The sequence below is a fragment of the Botryllus schlosseri genome, chromosome 1 (assembly GCF_051294905.1).
Source record: "Botryllus schlosseri isolate E-star chromosome 1, Bs_hap1, whole genome shotgun sequence".
NCBI classification, from domain to species: domain Eukaryota; kingdom Metazoa; phylum Chordata; class Ascidiacea; order Stolidobranchia; family Styelidae; genus Botryllus; species Botryllus schlosseri.
Window position 1 is genome coordinate 36,133,028 of NC_137236.1, and position 13,889 is coordinate 36,146,916.

Genomic DNA, 13,889 nt, shown 5'->3' on the forward strand with positions numbered 1-13,889 from the left:
CAACATCAATGTGTTTCAACATCTCAATGATTCGTATTAGGTCCTATGTTTTGGCTGATAAGAACTGACTGAAGTATGTAGCTGTACAGTTACTCACGTACTTTATTAGCAGTTCTACATGTGCGTGAGCGATACACCGTCTTTTTGCATGTGTATTTAATTGGATATTTGTTATTTGATTAAGATAAATGATTGATTAATCTGTCTTTCACACAGCTAGCAAAATGTGATGACTTTGAATCATACCTCATACTTCGAAAATTCAATTTGACTTGAATTGTGACTTGACTCGTGACTTGACTTGACTCGACTTGACTCGAGTCACCTCCAAAAAACGAGTGACTTGACTTGACTCGAGTCAAAATCTACAATGACTCGAGATGACTCGTGACTCGAAGGTAGTGACTTGATCCCAACACTGCTAGAAAGCCTACAAGTGGGCCGTGCTACAAGTCGGTTAAATACGGAATCAAGAATAAAAAAGAGCACCGGCCTGGTGTAAAATGACCAATGTAGTCGAAACACCATGAATATTAAAACAAAAACAAGATAAAACAAAAAAATTGATTAGAACCAGAATTATAAATACCCAATTTTCTTTGAACAAATCAGATTAGAAGAGCTTCTTGGGGGGTACAGGACTTCCATATACAATTGTATAGTATATTCATATTGTAATACATCAGAATATTTTCGGGCTGACACTCGTCAGGGGTAATCGTCAGTAACTGGCAGAGAATCGGACAGAACATTGTAGCCTATATCAACAATGGTATCACAAAATATGACATCGCCGGCGTGAAATTTCGTATGATCAGGGCTGAGATTAGAATTAGTACTCGGGTCATTCCGTGTAACCCACCATCTTGGATTTTCTTGAAAATTGGTGAGATGAGAAAACTTTTTATCTCATTTCAGATAAACAAATTTGATCAAAATCAACGCTATATATGATCGTTCAAATCTTCATCGCTGGATTATACAGTTATTCAGTAGCATTATAAGAAAAACCTGAAATTATATTAGTTTTAATTAGAACTGGCGCTGCAAATGGACTTGAATTCCGAATGGGACAGAAATATAACAAAAATTCCGCTCATTTCATACAAAATCAAAGATTATTCTTGTAAGCATTAGAATAGCAAATATCTGTACACTAGGGCTCTTCAAAAATGGCTTTTTTCTCAAATCGCACTGGCTACATGATAAAATTGTCAGGTTACCTAATTTATGCCTACACGCCAAATTTGATTCAATTCCAGCCAGTAGCCGCATTGCTACAGGAGAAGAAATTTTCTATTTATTATATAAAAATAAATACCAAAAAAATTTGAAAATTTTCTGTTCACCCCATTCAAGTGTTATAGAAGCGATGTTCACCAAATTTGGTTGAATTCCAACCCGTGGAAGCGGAGTTATCGCCGTCGAAAAATTTGAATTATGAATAAAATAGTATTTGCGTTGACCAATTCTTTAATTATTTATCATAGTGGTGCCCATCGTAACTACTATTTTATAGATAATCCAAATTTTTCGACGGCAATAACTCCGCTTCCGCTGGTTGGAATTGAACCAGATTTGGACTGTAGGCTTAAATTAGGTAACCTAACAATTTTATCAAGTAGCCAGTGCGATTGGAGAAAAAAAGTCATTTTTAAAGAGCCCTACTGTGCACTGTACAGATTGGCTCATGTAGCACTATAAAGTTCTCCTGTAGTATTATCAGAAAAACCAAAAATTAGATTAATAATAATAAGAACTGGGGTAGGAAATTGAATTAAATGCTAAATAGAAATACACACAAAAAAAATCTGGCTCAGTTCATATCAAACCATTGTTCACTCTCCTAAACATTAGAACGGCAAATGTATGTACAGCTTGACTCATTTAGAACTATACAGTTGCCCTGTAGCATTTTCAGACAAACCAGAGAATAGATTAGAATTAGAATTAGAGCATTGAAGCATTTCACAAAATAGATTAAAATCAGATTCTCGGCACTTCTAGGCAACTGGAATGATCCGGAGCAGTGGTTCCCAACCTTCTTTTAGACACGCCCCCCTTTATGATAGTGAAAAATTTCGTGCCCCCCTTATCGTCATATCACAAAATCCAAACGGGATGCTGGCAACCTCAGCAGATCGTTTGATGGCATGGAAGGTTATTACTGTTGATGAGAGAATAAAAAAATATGAAATTCGGTCTATATATAGAGAAACACGCATGGGTTGGAGGTAAATCGCGTGGATCGCGATATTTTTTTCAGTTGACCGCTTCTTCGCGCCCCCCGTCAGATGCTTTCACGAAACTTGCGAACCACCGGTCTAAAGTTATCTAGATGTCCAAGTCTATAGGCCTACAGCTCCCCTTGAGTCTACGCCTGAATTTCTGTCAGCTGCGGTACATTTCCGATCTCACCTGTACAGTTGTGCCTGTCAGCTGCGATCGTGTATCCAGGATTGCACGTGCAATGGTACGCTCCGCCGTTTCCGATCAGGTTGCAGTTCTGTTCGCAGCCTGCGTTGTCCACCGCGCACGTGCGGTCTGAAACATTAGCAATTTTGTTATAGCTAATCAATATCACACAGTTCCCAATCGCCGCCAACTTCTCAAGCTCCTAACACCCACAGCCCACATGGATTGAAAATATTGTGCACACATTCAAAAATTCACAGGTTACATACTGGTGTATTAGTTTCACGACAACTGAAAACATTTCCAACGATTTCGCTTATTTTTAGTGTGATCAGTATGGCAGGTTTTTGTTGCAGTCAAATCCATGGAGAGTGGCACTTATTTTTCACAAAAGTGGCACTAAAAGGGATATTGATGGACAAGTTCCGTGAAACTATTAGGGTGCAAGATACTCGAATCGTTCCGTATCAAAAGCACTGGAGCAAAACTCAATGTTGGCGATTTCAACAAAATCAATAGCCTGAAGAAAATTGGGCGCTTCTTCGATATACCCCTGAGATCAAAATCTATAAACGGAAAAATAAAGTCTTTTTGTGTTTGGATTGGGATGGAATTGGAGTTGTGGTTACTGGATATTAGGGTTGGAAGTAGGTTAGGGTTAGGGGTGGTAGATATTAGGGTTGTGGGGGAGGGATATTAGGGTTGCGAGTGGGAGATATTAGGGTTGGAGGATGACGGATGTTAGGGTTGGGGGATAAAATATATTAGGGTCGGGGTTTCGCACGCTAGTTCGGGGATTTTATCACCCCTAACCCTAACATGTCATTCATACAACCTTAATATCTGTCATCCCTTAACCCTAATATCTCTCACCCACAACCCTAATATCGGGATACCCTAACCCCAACCATAACCCTGACCCACTTCCAACCCTAATAGTCCGTACCCAACACGAAAAAATAATTTATTTTTCAGTCGATAAATTTTGATATGTTTGATGTCGGGGGTATATCGAAGAAGCGCCGAAGCTGTCTAGCCTGATTGTGAGTCAAATCAGGAAGGACCTCAAATTTAAACGACACTGAAATAATTAAGCGATATATTTACATGTAGTTGCATGAAGAATCGAAAAAAGCACAAAAAGTTGCATGACAAAATGAAGATTCCTTTAAACGGCATAAAACACCATGCTACATCACTTATGGGTATTTACGAAGCTGTCGAAAGTTGTTAAAAAAGTCGCCCTAGGGATCAGTTATTTGTCGTTACTCGCGAAGATGCATATTGCAATTTCGGATGGAGATACAAATAACCACAAAAACTAAATAAAACCTGGTCCAAAGCCACTTTTGACATGGTGTAATAAGCAAGAATTGCTTGGAGTCTCATCTTGAATACAGTGTGTCTCATCTTACCCTCACATCGGGGTAAGTTGAGACATTTGAGCAGGGATGTGCGGGCCAAGAAATCCAGAAGTATGTTGTTCAATATAACTCAAGACATAGTCATGAATAGTTCAGATAACAAGCTTTTCATTGATACCAAAATTAACCATGAGAAGGCAATACTCTTCGAGTGGCGTTGAAATATCAGAAAAGTGTCTCATCTTGGCCGCCTCTCCCCTGCGTATTATCTCCTAATATCTTAGCCCCATTGACTGACCTGTACAATTTCTTTGGTCTGGAGACAAAATCAGACCAGGTTGCAGGCATTCGCATTGGTAGGATCCGTCGGAGTTGGTACAGTGGTCTTGACAATCACCGTTGTTGGTCTCACACTCGTTTACATCTGAAATTTAGTATCTGTATTTTATTCACTGTTTATTTTTATACTGTGATACTACTCTGATCCTGATATGGAATATAGGGAAGATGTGGGACCTATGACACGGAAAATCCAAAATAAACTCTGGCCTCGAAACCTTCAGCCGAGAACCGCAGACTTTTGCTCGCCCAACACTTTGGCCCAAGTTCTACCCTTTGGTGAACATATCCAGGAATCTCCGACTTCTCAAAATATGGTTATAAACGTATAAAATTTGTTGTTCCAAATTTCCAAATACTCAAATGTCACGAAGTTTCTTGCTGTCGATTATTATCTAAGCCACAACACGCCAAAGAAGACGTTTGGTATCTACCTTCAAGAAATGAAACGAATAATAACTCAAATGTCGTCATAAAATGATGTCTCATTTCAAGCGACAACTTACAATATTTGAGGTTACACACATATTGCCCATATAACAAACCAAGACTTCATTCCTTTACAAATAATTTTTCAACGCATTGAAGTAATACAATTTATAACTGTAGTCAAAGTCAGAACATGGCAAAAGCATTCTAGAAAACAAAACTTACATACCGGTATTTAAATGGATTGAAAAATAATTATATTGTAAACGATCAATACCATTTTGAGGTGAGATATAAGACAAATAGCTATTCTGTTCGTTCACATAAATCTGTCGCTGAACCCATGAAATTACTTTAAGAAACCATGTCGTATTTTAGCCATTCATCAGGACTTGTGCATGACATATCAAGGCTTGGGTACCTGTTCTGCCATAGCACAGAATGCGAGTTCCAGATGGCTCGGTATGGCAGGAAAATAAAACAGGTTAAAATGACATGCGGCTTTTTTGTCTTTTCGCATTTCTATCGTTATATGATTAGTAGGTTAGTCGAAACTATTTTACTTGATTTTGATTTGGTGCATCATCAGTGCCAACTTTATAACCACCACTGGTGGTGGTGACGACACATGTCGATTATGCAACTACCGCCTTTTACGACACCCTGCACCACAATCTTAAAATCACTATCTCTTTGCTCTTACCGTAACACTGAGCTTCTCCTTTTGGCGCGTAATATCCCAGCCTGCACGAACACTGAGGCATGTTACCGTCAGCCATGCTGCAACCATACTTGCATACATCGTTGATATCATCGCAAGAAGCTGTCATGAAAGCACATGCGGTCCTCAAAATGGAGTATCGATGTATCTCATATTTTATACCTTTGTAGAACAGTAAATATGAATCCTGTGTATTTTATATTGACAACAGGAGCACTAACACAGGAAAGAACGCGACAATTACTCATTCTGATGGGAGGTACACAAAAGTCAGGGCAGAACACGGAATAATTATAATTAATATGAAAAGCAGGGCTGCGTAATGACTCGAATCATGACTTCACTCGAGTCGCGATTTTTGGGGACTCGATTTGACTCGAATCATTTTTCAAATGAATTAAATGACTCGGCTCGACTCAAGTCAATTTTTGTATTGACTCCACTTGTACTCGAGTCATTGTGCGTGACTCGAACCAAGTCATACGACGCGAGACTAGGGCGGCCTAGACAGACAGTTCACTGTAACTCCGAAGAAGAGTAAAGTCACCACATTATTGAATTTCGTCTATCAGTCCCGATACTCGGAATATTGGCCAGAAACTTTTAAGATTAAAGAATATAAGATATTATGAATACAAGCCATTCTATATCACTCGAGCAGAGTTGAAAAAAGTGAGTTTATCCGGATTGAACTGAAAACTGAACAGAGAACATAACGACTTGGACTCGGACTCGAGCCACAACACTATGACTCGGACTCGACCCCCCACTAGCTGATTTGGACCCAGTCCTGACTCGGTGGTGAATCAAAAAAGACTCGACTTGACTCCATTCAAAACTACACAAGTGAGATTGACTTGTGACTCGGAACCTTGCGTCTTGGTTACAACCATGGTACTCAGTGTCAGCGCTGAAGTAGCGTCATAAATTTCTATACTCAAATTCAAGTAACTCTGAATCACTTGAAAATGCTGCAATCATAAAAACGATTATGATCACAAATCACGATTGCCATATGCCTGTACCGAATAAGATTACTTGGTGACTTCTACTTATGAACAGTAAGGTTGTTCACAAAAAAACTTTTCCTTCAGATTTCACCGGCTACTTGATAAAAGAGTTAGGTTGGTTAAAAAGAACGCTGCACAACAACTTTGGCTCAATTCCAACCAGTAGAAACGAGATTCTTGCAGCAGAAAGTTTTGAATTTATCCTTAAAAAATAAAAAATGAAAATTTTTAAAAGTTTTTCCTCAACCCCATAAAATTGCTAGGCTGTCAGTGGAGAAGATGCACATCAAATTTGGCTTAATTCCAACCTCTAGAAGCGAAGTTATTGCGGTAGAAAAATTTGGATTTGAATAAAATAGTATTTACGGTGACTGACTCTCTAATTATTTGTTATAAAATCATGGAATTAGAAATTATTCTACTGCAAAAACTTCGCTTCTAGTGGTTGGAATTGAGTCAAATTTGGTGTGCATCATCTCTACTGACAAATTAAAAATTTTATGGGCTCGACAGACAAATTTTGAAATTTTATTTTTCAATGATAAATTCTAAACTTTCTACTGCAAGAATCTCACTTCTACTGGATGGAATTGAGTCAAAGTTGGTGTGTAGCATTTTTTTAACCAACCTAATGATTTTATCAAGTAGCCAGTGAAATGTGAAAGAAAAGTTTTTTTTGAATAGCCCTAATGAACAGGTTGAAAGAGCTTACCGACAACTTTATACACAAGCTCGAATCCACGTCTCGTGCTGCTACGATCCGACACGAAATTGACTATCGCGTGCGATCCCGGAACGACATACGAGTTTCCGCTCAAGTCTCCGCACAACTTCGGACCGATCTGTTCCCCAGAGCGGGTCTTGATGGTGACGTAATCCATGACGCAGTAGGAGGAGCTCTCGAGTCTGCAAAAGCATCACTGGGTTAGGTTTAAGGATGACCGTAACAATCCCAGTATAGATTTTGATGATTCAAATCGATAATAGCAGCAACTCGGTTCAAAAATGAAACTCTTCTTTCAGATCTCACAGGCTACTTGATAAAATTGTTAGGTTGGTTAAAAAACGCTGTACACCAACTTCGGCTCAATTGCAACCAGTAAAATCGAGATTCTTGCAGGAGAAAGTTTTGAATTTATCATTAAACAAATAAAAAAATTAAATTTCAAAAGTTTTCTGCCGACCCCACGAAATTGTTAGGCTGGCAGTAGAGATGGTGCATACCTAATTTAGCTCAATTCCAACCACTAGAAGCGAAGTTATTGCAGTAGAAAAATTTCTAATTCCATGATTTCATAATAAATAATTAAATAGTTAATCACCGTAAATACTATTTTATTCAAATCCAAATTTTTCTACTGACCCCATTTTACAAATATCGGTACTGATTGACAAAATGTTATTAATCGAAGTTAAAATGAAATGCCTGTCTTGGCCGTCCTAGTCCCGAGCAGGGTTGTAACCAAGTCACAAGGTTCCGAGTCGCAAGTCAATGTCACTTTTATCGTTTTGACTCGAGTCAAGTCGAGTCATTTTCAATTCACCCCCGAGTCAATTACGAGTCCAAGTCAGTGAGTAGAGGGTGGAGTCAGAGTGATAATGTTATGACTCGAGTCCAAGTCATTGTGTTAGCTATTCAGTTTTCAGTTCAATCCACCTTTTTCAACCCTGCTCGAGTGATATAGAATGGCTTGCATTCATGTCGTAATTTTCCTCAGTCTTAACAGTTTCTGGCCATATTTTCCGAGTATCGGGACTGATAGACGAAATACCAATCATGTGGTGACTTCACTATTCTTTGAAGTTATAATGAATTGTCTGTCTTAGCCGTCCTAGTCTCGAGTCATATGACTTGGTTCGAGTCATGGACAATGACTCGAGTACAAGTCGAGTCAATATAGAAATTGCGTCAAGTCAAGTCAGAAAAAAAATCGAATCATTACAACCCTGGTTGTAGAAGATTAGCATATATATTCACGCTGACATTAGTACAATCCATACTCACTGAAATTCTGGAAAAGTGATTAAAATCTGATTGCCCGTCGTCGGAGTGATCTCGTACGTGCAGTTGACTCTGTTTGGGTAGTTGAGAGGGTACAGAGGCGATTGCAGACTGCCTGTAGATTTCGTTAGAGGCTCCAAGCATTGTCCAGTAAACTTATCGAGCGATTCTGTAAAGAAAGGTAATGAGCCATGGCAGACTATGTCAGCAATCCCGTAAGGATAATGGCTACAGGCTTGTACAAAGTACTGGATTTCCATAAGGAATAACTAAAACTATTCACTTTTCGAAACTAAAACCAAAACTTGATATAATGACCTTTAAAGATCCGCAACTAACTAAAATTCAACTAGCTAATAGCTGACATTATGCCTTACAATACTAATTGCAAAGGAGCTGCGAAATATTGGATATAATATCGGCAATTCGAAAGGACAGGGATTCAAGTTTGAAATTGGAGGGTTCCGACCCAAAAAACCCACCCACTGGTCACGGCACTGTAGCCTACGTACCCGTAATGATGACTCTGAGCTAGCAATGGCTGCAAGAACATCACACAGCAGGAACTTATCACTTTTTAAAATCACCAAGAGCTGGAACTAGAACTATTCAGAAACCAAGTAGTTAGTTGACTGTCTAATTGGAACTAGAACTACTGACTTTTCAAAGTCCATAACTAGAAACAGAACTTGAACTACGGCACTCAGAAAGCAAGTAGTTAGTTGAATGATAAACTGAAACTAGAACTACTCACCTTGCAAATTCTACAACTAGAACTAGAACTATTAAAATAAACAAGTTGTTAGGTGACAGTCAGACTGGAGCAAAAACTACTAACTTTTTAAAATACACAACTAGAACTAGAACTAGAACTACTCGAAAAACAAATCATCGTTTGTTGACTGTCAAACTGGAATAAGAGGACTAATAATTTTCCAAAGTCCGCAATTACAACAAGAACTAGAACTATTCATAAAAAAAGTAGTTATGCGAACTGTCAAACTGGAAGTGGAACTAGAGTATTTACTTTTCAAAATCCATAACTAGAACTAATTAGTTCTCCGTCAGCTAACTAGAATGGTAGTTGGTACAAGTCTGAATTATGAATGCCAAGCATTTCTTACTCGGGGTGAACTGTAGAATGAATCCGCTTTTGCTGAGCGTCCTGTCCGACACAAATCTGAGTGTGGCTTCATTTCCGTCAGTTTGGATCGTTTTGGGAATGTCGTATCCACATAGTTTTGCTATCGACTGACCGTACGTCGTGCTCTGACCGTTGTAGATTTGGAGATAATCAAATCTGTTAGGATAGAAGGTAAAATGAGTGATATTATTGCGACTTTTGGTAGAGATTAGCACCAGTTTCGATGTGAAGACTTGATTTGAAGACTTTCGATTGATTCGCGCGTTGACATAACATTGCTAATATAGTATTGACGATTTCTACGCCACATTTTGAATATAATTTCTGTCATTAACGGCGATGGGTTCGGATTTGGGCATGATACAAAATAAATTCTGATTCTGGTTTATACTCAAATGTTTTATTGTATAGAATGGTACACGTCGTGGAATAGAATACACACCACGCTTATTCTAATTCGTATCCCGATTCCAGTGCCAAACCAAAGCAAAAAGTTTATCAAGACTTGTCAAGACGTGGGAGTTCCCCAATCTCTGTTTACTAGGAAGTTATCGATCCGTAACGTGTCAAAGAACTATTCCATTATTTTCTGCCTTGCCAGGATCAGTCACCTTGAATCAAATCAAAACTTGAACGTTGGTTGTGTACTTCATGATGGTAAATAAAATCATCTATTTCCCAAAATTCACTGGAATGCATGTAGGCAAAAAGTTTGGAACCGCTCATATTATTTGGTTACCCGCATCTGCTATGCTTCTCCACGTCGAATTCGATGAAGGATATTTGCATTCTTTCCGATCCCGTAGCTCGCAGATGGAAGACACAATCCGATCGTGACGGATAACCGTTGTCAAAGAAATAATTTATGGTTTCTGTATTGCCGTTCGCCACGTCGAATGTACGATCGCAAATATCTTCCGGGACCGCTGAAGTGGAAAACCAAATTTGGCGAATTGGGCAATAAACCTCGGATTTCAAACTCAGTAAGGGAGTCGGGTAGTAAGTAAGTATTTGGAGTGCGCAATTATGCAATGTGCATTGTCATTTGTCACTAGTTTGCTCAAGTACTTTCACGCTACTTCCACTTCTATTTAATAGTTTTCGGACCAAAACTGCATAGGCTACTTTTACACTTGAATAGGTTTGCATTAGCCTACTTATACGCGCGGCACGCGTTCAGGAATTTAAAATTTTCTAGAAACTTGCACTTGGGTTAGTTATTTTGTTTAGATATCATCAGGATGCATCTTTCAATTTCAATTTCAATTTCAATTTCAATTTCAATTTCTGATTGACGACAAATGATGATGTTTCTCCACACTTATTGAGATACTATGTTACGGTATACTTCACTACTGAGGCTTCTCGATTTCCATAGTCTATTCGAAATAGATGCACGATACCTTTGAAATCGTTACTTTTGCTCATAATTGAGTAGATATTTTGGTATTATGTATATTTCTACTTGTATACCAATGCTGAATACTTTTTAACATCCCCGTTAATTAGTGACAGGTACTCGAAAATCGACATTCTGGTGCAGATGGACACGACGTTGTTACATACCTTGAGCAAATCCTAGTAATGTCACGGCGATAAGGAATTGAATTTCCATTATGCGCAATTCGACGAATGAACGGTGCAATCTGTTGGAACCTGTGCAATCTATTTATAGAGAATTACAGTTGGATCTCTGCGATAAAGGAAAAAAAATCTACATTGAATGGAGCTTGATTGATCCGCGAATACCTGCGACAGTCAGTGGCGGCTCGTGACAATATCGGGTGGTGGGGCAAGGGCTGCGAGCGACTTTTATCAATATGACGTCACAATGGCGTTTTCCAACGTAAAAAAGTAACTTTATGATGCTCACATGAATTTCCCGACAACAGTGATTTTAACGTAGGTGCCGCGAGAGGTTTGCCGGTGAGCCGTGACTTGAAGTGTGGTAACAAATGTTTTATTCATTTATTTTTTAACAAAGGATTATTTTACAAAATGTACGTGAACTAAGAATCGTCCCTATGCCACGAATCAAGTATCAGGTCATCCTTAGTAGCATGCGTTATGATTTCATGGTATAGTTATAGATTACGCAAATCGATAGACCCTAATTTTTCTAAGCCCGTCCGAAAGTGTTTCGTACACGATCCTGGTGTGTTACGACCACTGAGCTGGTGGTTACGACCAGAGATGGGCGGATTCCAAAATTTCGGGATCCGAATCCATCCGGATCCGGCTGGCAATTGGAAATTCATAGTCCAAAGAAATTCGGCTGGTGAATGTCCAGTTCGGAATCCGAAAAAATCCTGCCAGAACAATGCTAATTAATCATATCACAGCAAAAAAATCCGGCTAAAATCCGACCGTCACCCCAAATTCAAAATCCGGATCCAGTCCGGCCAGGTAAAAAAAAACATTGAAATCCTGCTCCGGCTCCTGAACCGGACTGTGGCCATCTCTGGTTACGACCAGGTGATAATAGGCAACCAAAACGTAGGCACCCGGCGTACGATTGGATCAATAGACTGGACAACTTCTAGACCTCTCATTTTCGCTCTAAAGACAACTGCGTAAACTACGTACGGAGCAAAGATTCAATACGATTCATGTTCGCACTTGACTTGACCTGACTCATTCCAATGACTAGAACTCGAGAGATTGCGTAAGCCTAACTGGAAAGGTCAACGAGTTCGGACACATACGCAATTGTTATCTCATAGATTGGGCCTGTCATATTGAATCCAGAACATCCATTTGAATGGTCTTTGAAGAACTAAGGACAGCAGCCTCGGAACTTCGGTCTCGGAACATCATAGGACATTTTGGCCTTGAAACTGGAGACTGTGACACAACACATACGTCATACGGCTTACAGTCTATAAGTCTGCTGCGAAATCGCCGTTGGAAAATATACTAATCAATAAATACATGAATAAAAGCCGTAACTTAGTATACTGTTACAAGAAATCATCGAGAAGTAGCATACGCAATCTCATAACCCATTCCGGTATGGTACACTGTCAAAATCAATACAAACAGACGAACACCGAACTTTGAGTAAAATAGATCGAGGAATAGGCTGATCGAATGATCAGCTGTTAGCCGACATCGAAAATGAAATAGCTATCGCATTTGACAGGGGATTGTAAGCAAATGGTTTGAAGGCCACAATTTCACAGTGAAATGGACATTGGCGAACATAAAATTATGTGAATATTTGAATGCAAACCGAGAATCTTGGTCAGCTGTTTCATGCGATCATCGAGATATACCATTGGAAATATCATCACCGATCTCGTTATGGAACGCAGACTATAGATTAGCACAGACCGACACCGGCTATTGCGTGAGATCCGCAATGACGTAGGTAGGCTAAGTATCAGATCAGCGCGCATCTCTACCATACTCGACCTCGAAAACGAAATAACTGCCTCAATCATTGAGTGTCAACTTTAAGACTTGGCACCGTGTTCGATACTAAAATCCAGACATACCGTGCGAAGGCTCATGACAGATCTAGGTATGGAACATCGTTGAAATCAATAGAGACCAATAACGGCTTTTGCGTAAATTTGTTGGCGATAAATGAAGAGTCAGCTCTTACTCGACTTTGGAAACGAAATTACCACCCACATAGTTCAGTGACAAACTTAAAACTTGTTACAGCGGTCGATACTAACACTTATCGTGCCAAATGTCATGACCGATCTCGGTATAGAACATCGTCAAAATCAATGGAGACCAATACCGGCTTTTGAGTAAAATCTGTTTGCTTTACTATGTACATGATAGATCAGCACACACTGAACTTCGGAAACGGAATTACTACCATTATCTTTAAGTAGCAAGCCTGAAACTTGGAGCAGTGTTAAATACTACCTTCACGACATATCATACCAAGTTTCAAGAAATATCATGGTGCGAAACACCGTCAAAATCGACCTATTCCAGCAAAGGTCGACTCAACGCATATTACGGTAACCGAGTTCAGATATAGATACGATTGTTACATCACACCTTAGGGGCGAGCAAGCATATTTGCCCCGGTTGCTCGGCCATTATACGAATAGGAGAGAGTAAATCACCGTTTCTTTATTGTGCGCGGCTTTGAGAGAATAGATAGTGAAAGCTTGTTATGAGCGCTACCGGGGCAAGCCCCGGCTAGGCATTCACAAAGCGAAAACACAGAAGAGAATTCGATTTTCGCAGAGACTTCGCTATGTATGGGCGTTTCCAAGCGAAAGCACAAGAAGAACGCGGGTTTCGCTGTGATCTCGGTATATATTGATTGCTGTGCGTCTATAAATGGTTAAATTGTTATTGAACAGAATTTTAGGTGGGGCAATGCCCCGGTTGCCCTATAGGACGAGCCGCCACTGGCGACAGTATACATGAACCGCAGCCGAATTCCCGAGTTAATCTCCCAATTTTTTCACTGTCGACTTATTCTACGGATCACTCG

The 13,889-nt window shown here is 39.5% G+C and overlaps 1 protein-coding gene across 2 annotated transcripts in view; it reads right to left on the reverse strand.

Moving 5' to 3' along the window:
* The window catches only part of LOC145448535 (uncharacterized), a 123,565-nt gene that overhangs the window by 22,438 nt on the left and 87,238 nt on the right, over window positions 1–13,889 (reverse strand). The window contains exons 2-9 of one of the 2 annotated variants that reach the window (XM_080326946.1): window positions 10,991–11,116; window positions 10,164–10,350; window positions 9,405–9,580; window positions 8,284–8,449; window positions 6,991–7,184; window positions 5,251–5,370; window positions 4,078–4,203; window positions 2,419–2,544 (exon numbers count right to left, since the gene is read on the reverse strand). In XM_080326946.1, the coding sequence (XP_080183072.1) occupies window positions 2,419–2,544; window positions 4,078–4,203; window positions 5,251–5,370; window positions 6,991–7,184; window positions 8,284–8,449; window positions 9,405–9,580; window positions 10,164–10,350; window positions 10,991–11,039 (1,144 nt within the window). In that variant the 5' untranslated portion in view covers window positions 11,040–11,116. Of the gene's footprint in view, window positions 1–2,418; window positions 2,545–4,077; window positions 4,204–5,250; window positions 5,371–6,990; window positions 7,185–8,283; window positions 8,450–9,404; window positions 9,581–10,163; window positions 10,351–10,990; window positions 11,138–13,889 lie in introns of those variants that run through there. The other variant, XM_080326952.1, reaches the window with a different exon arrangement.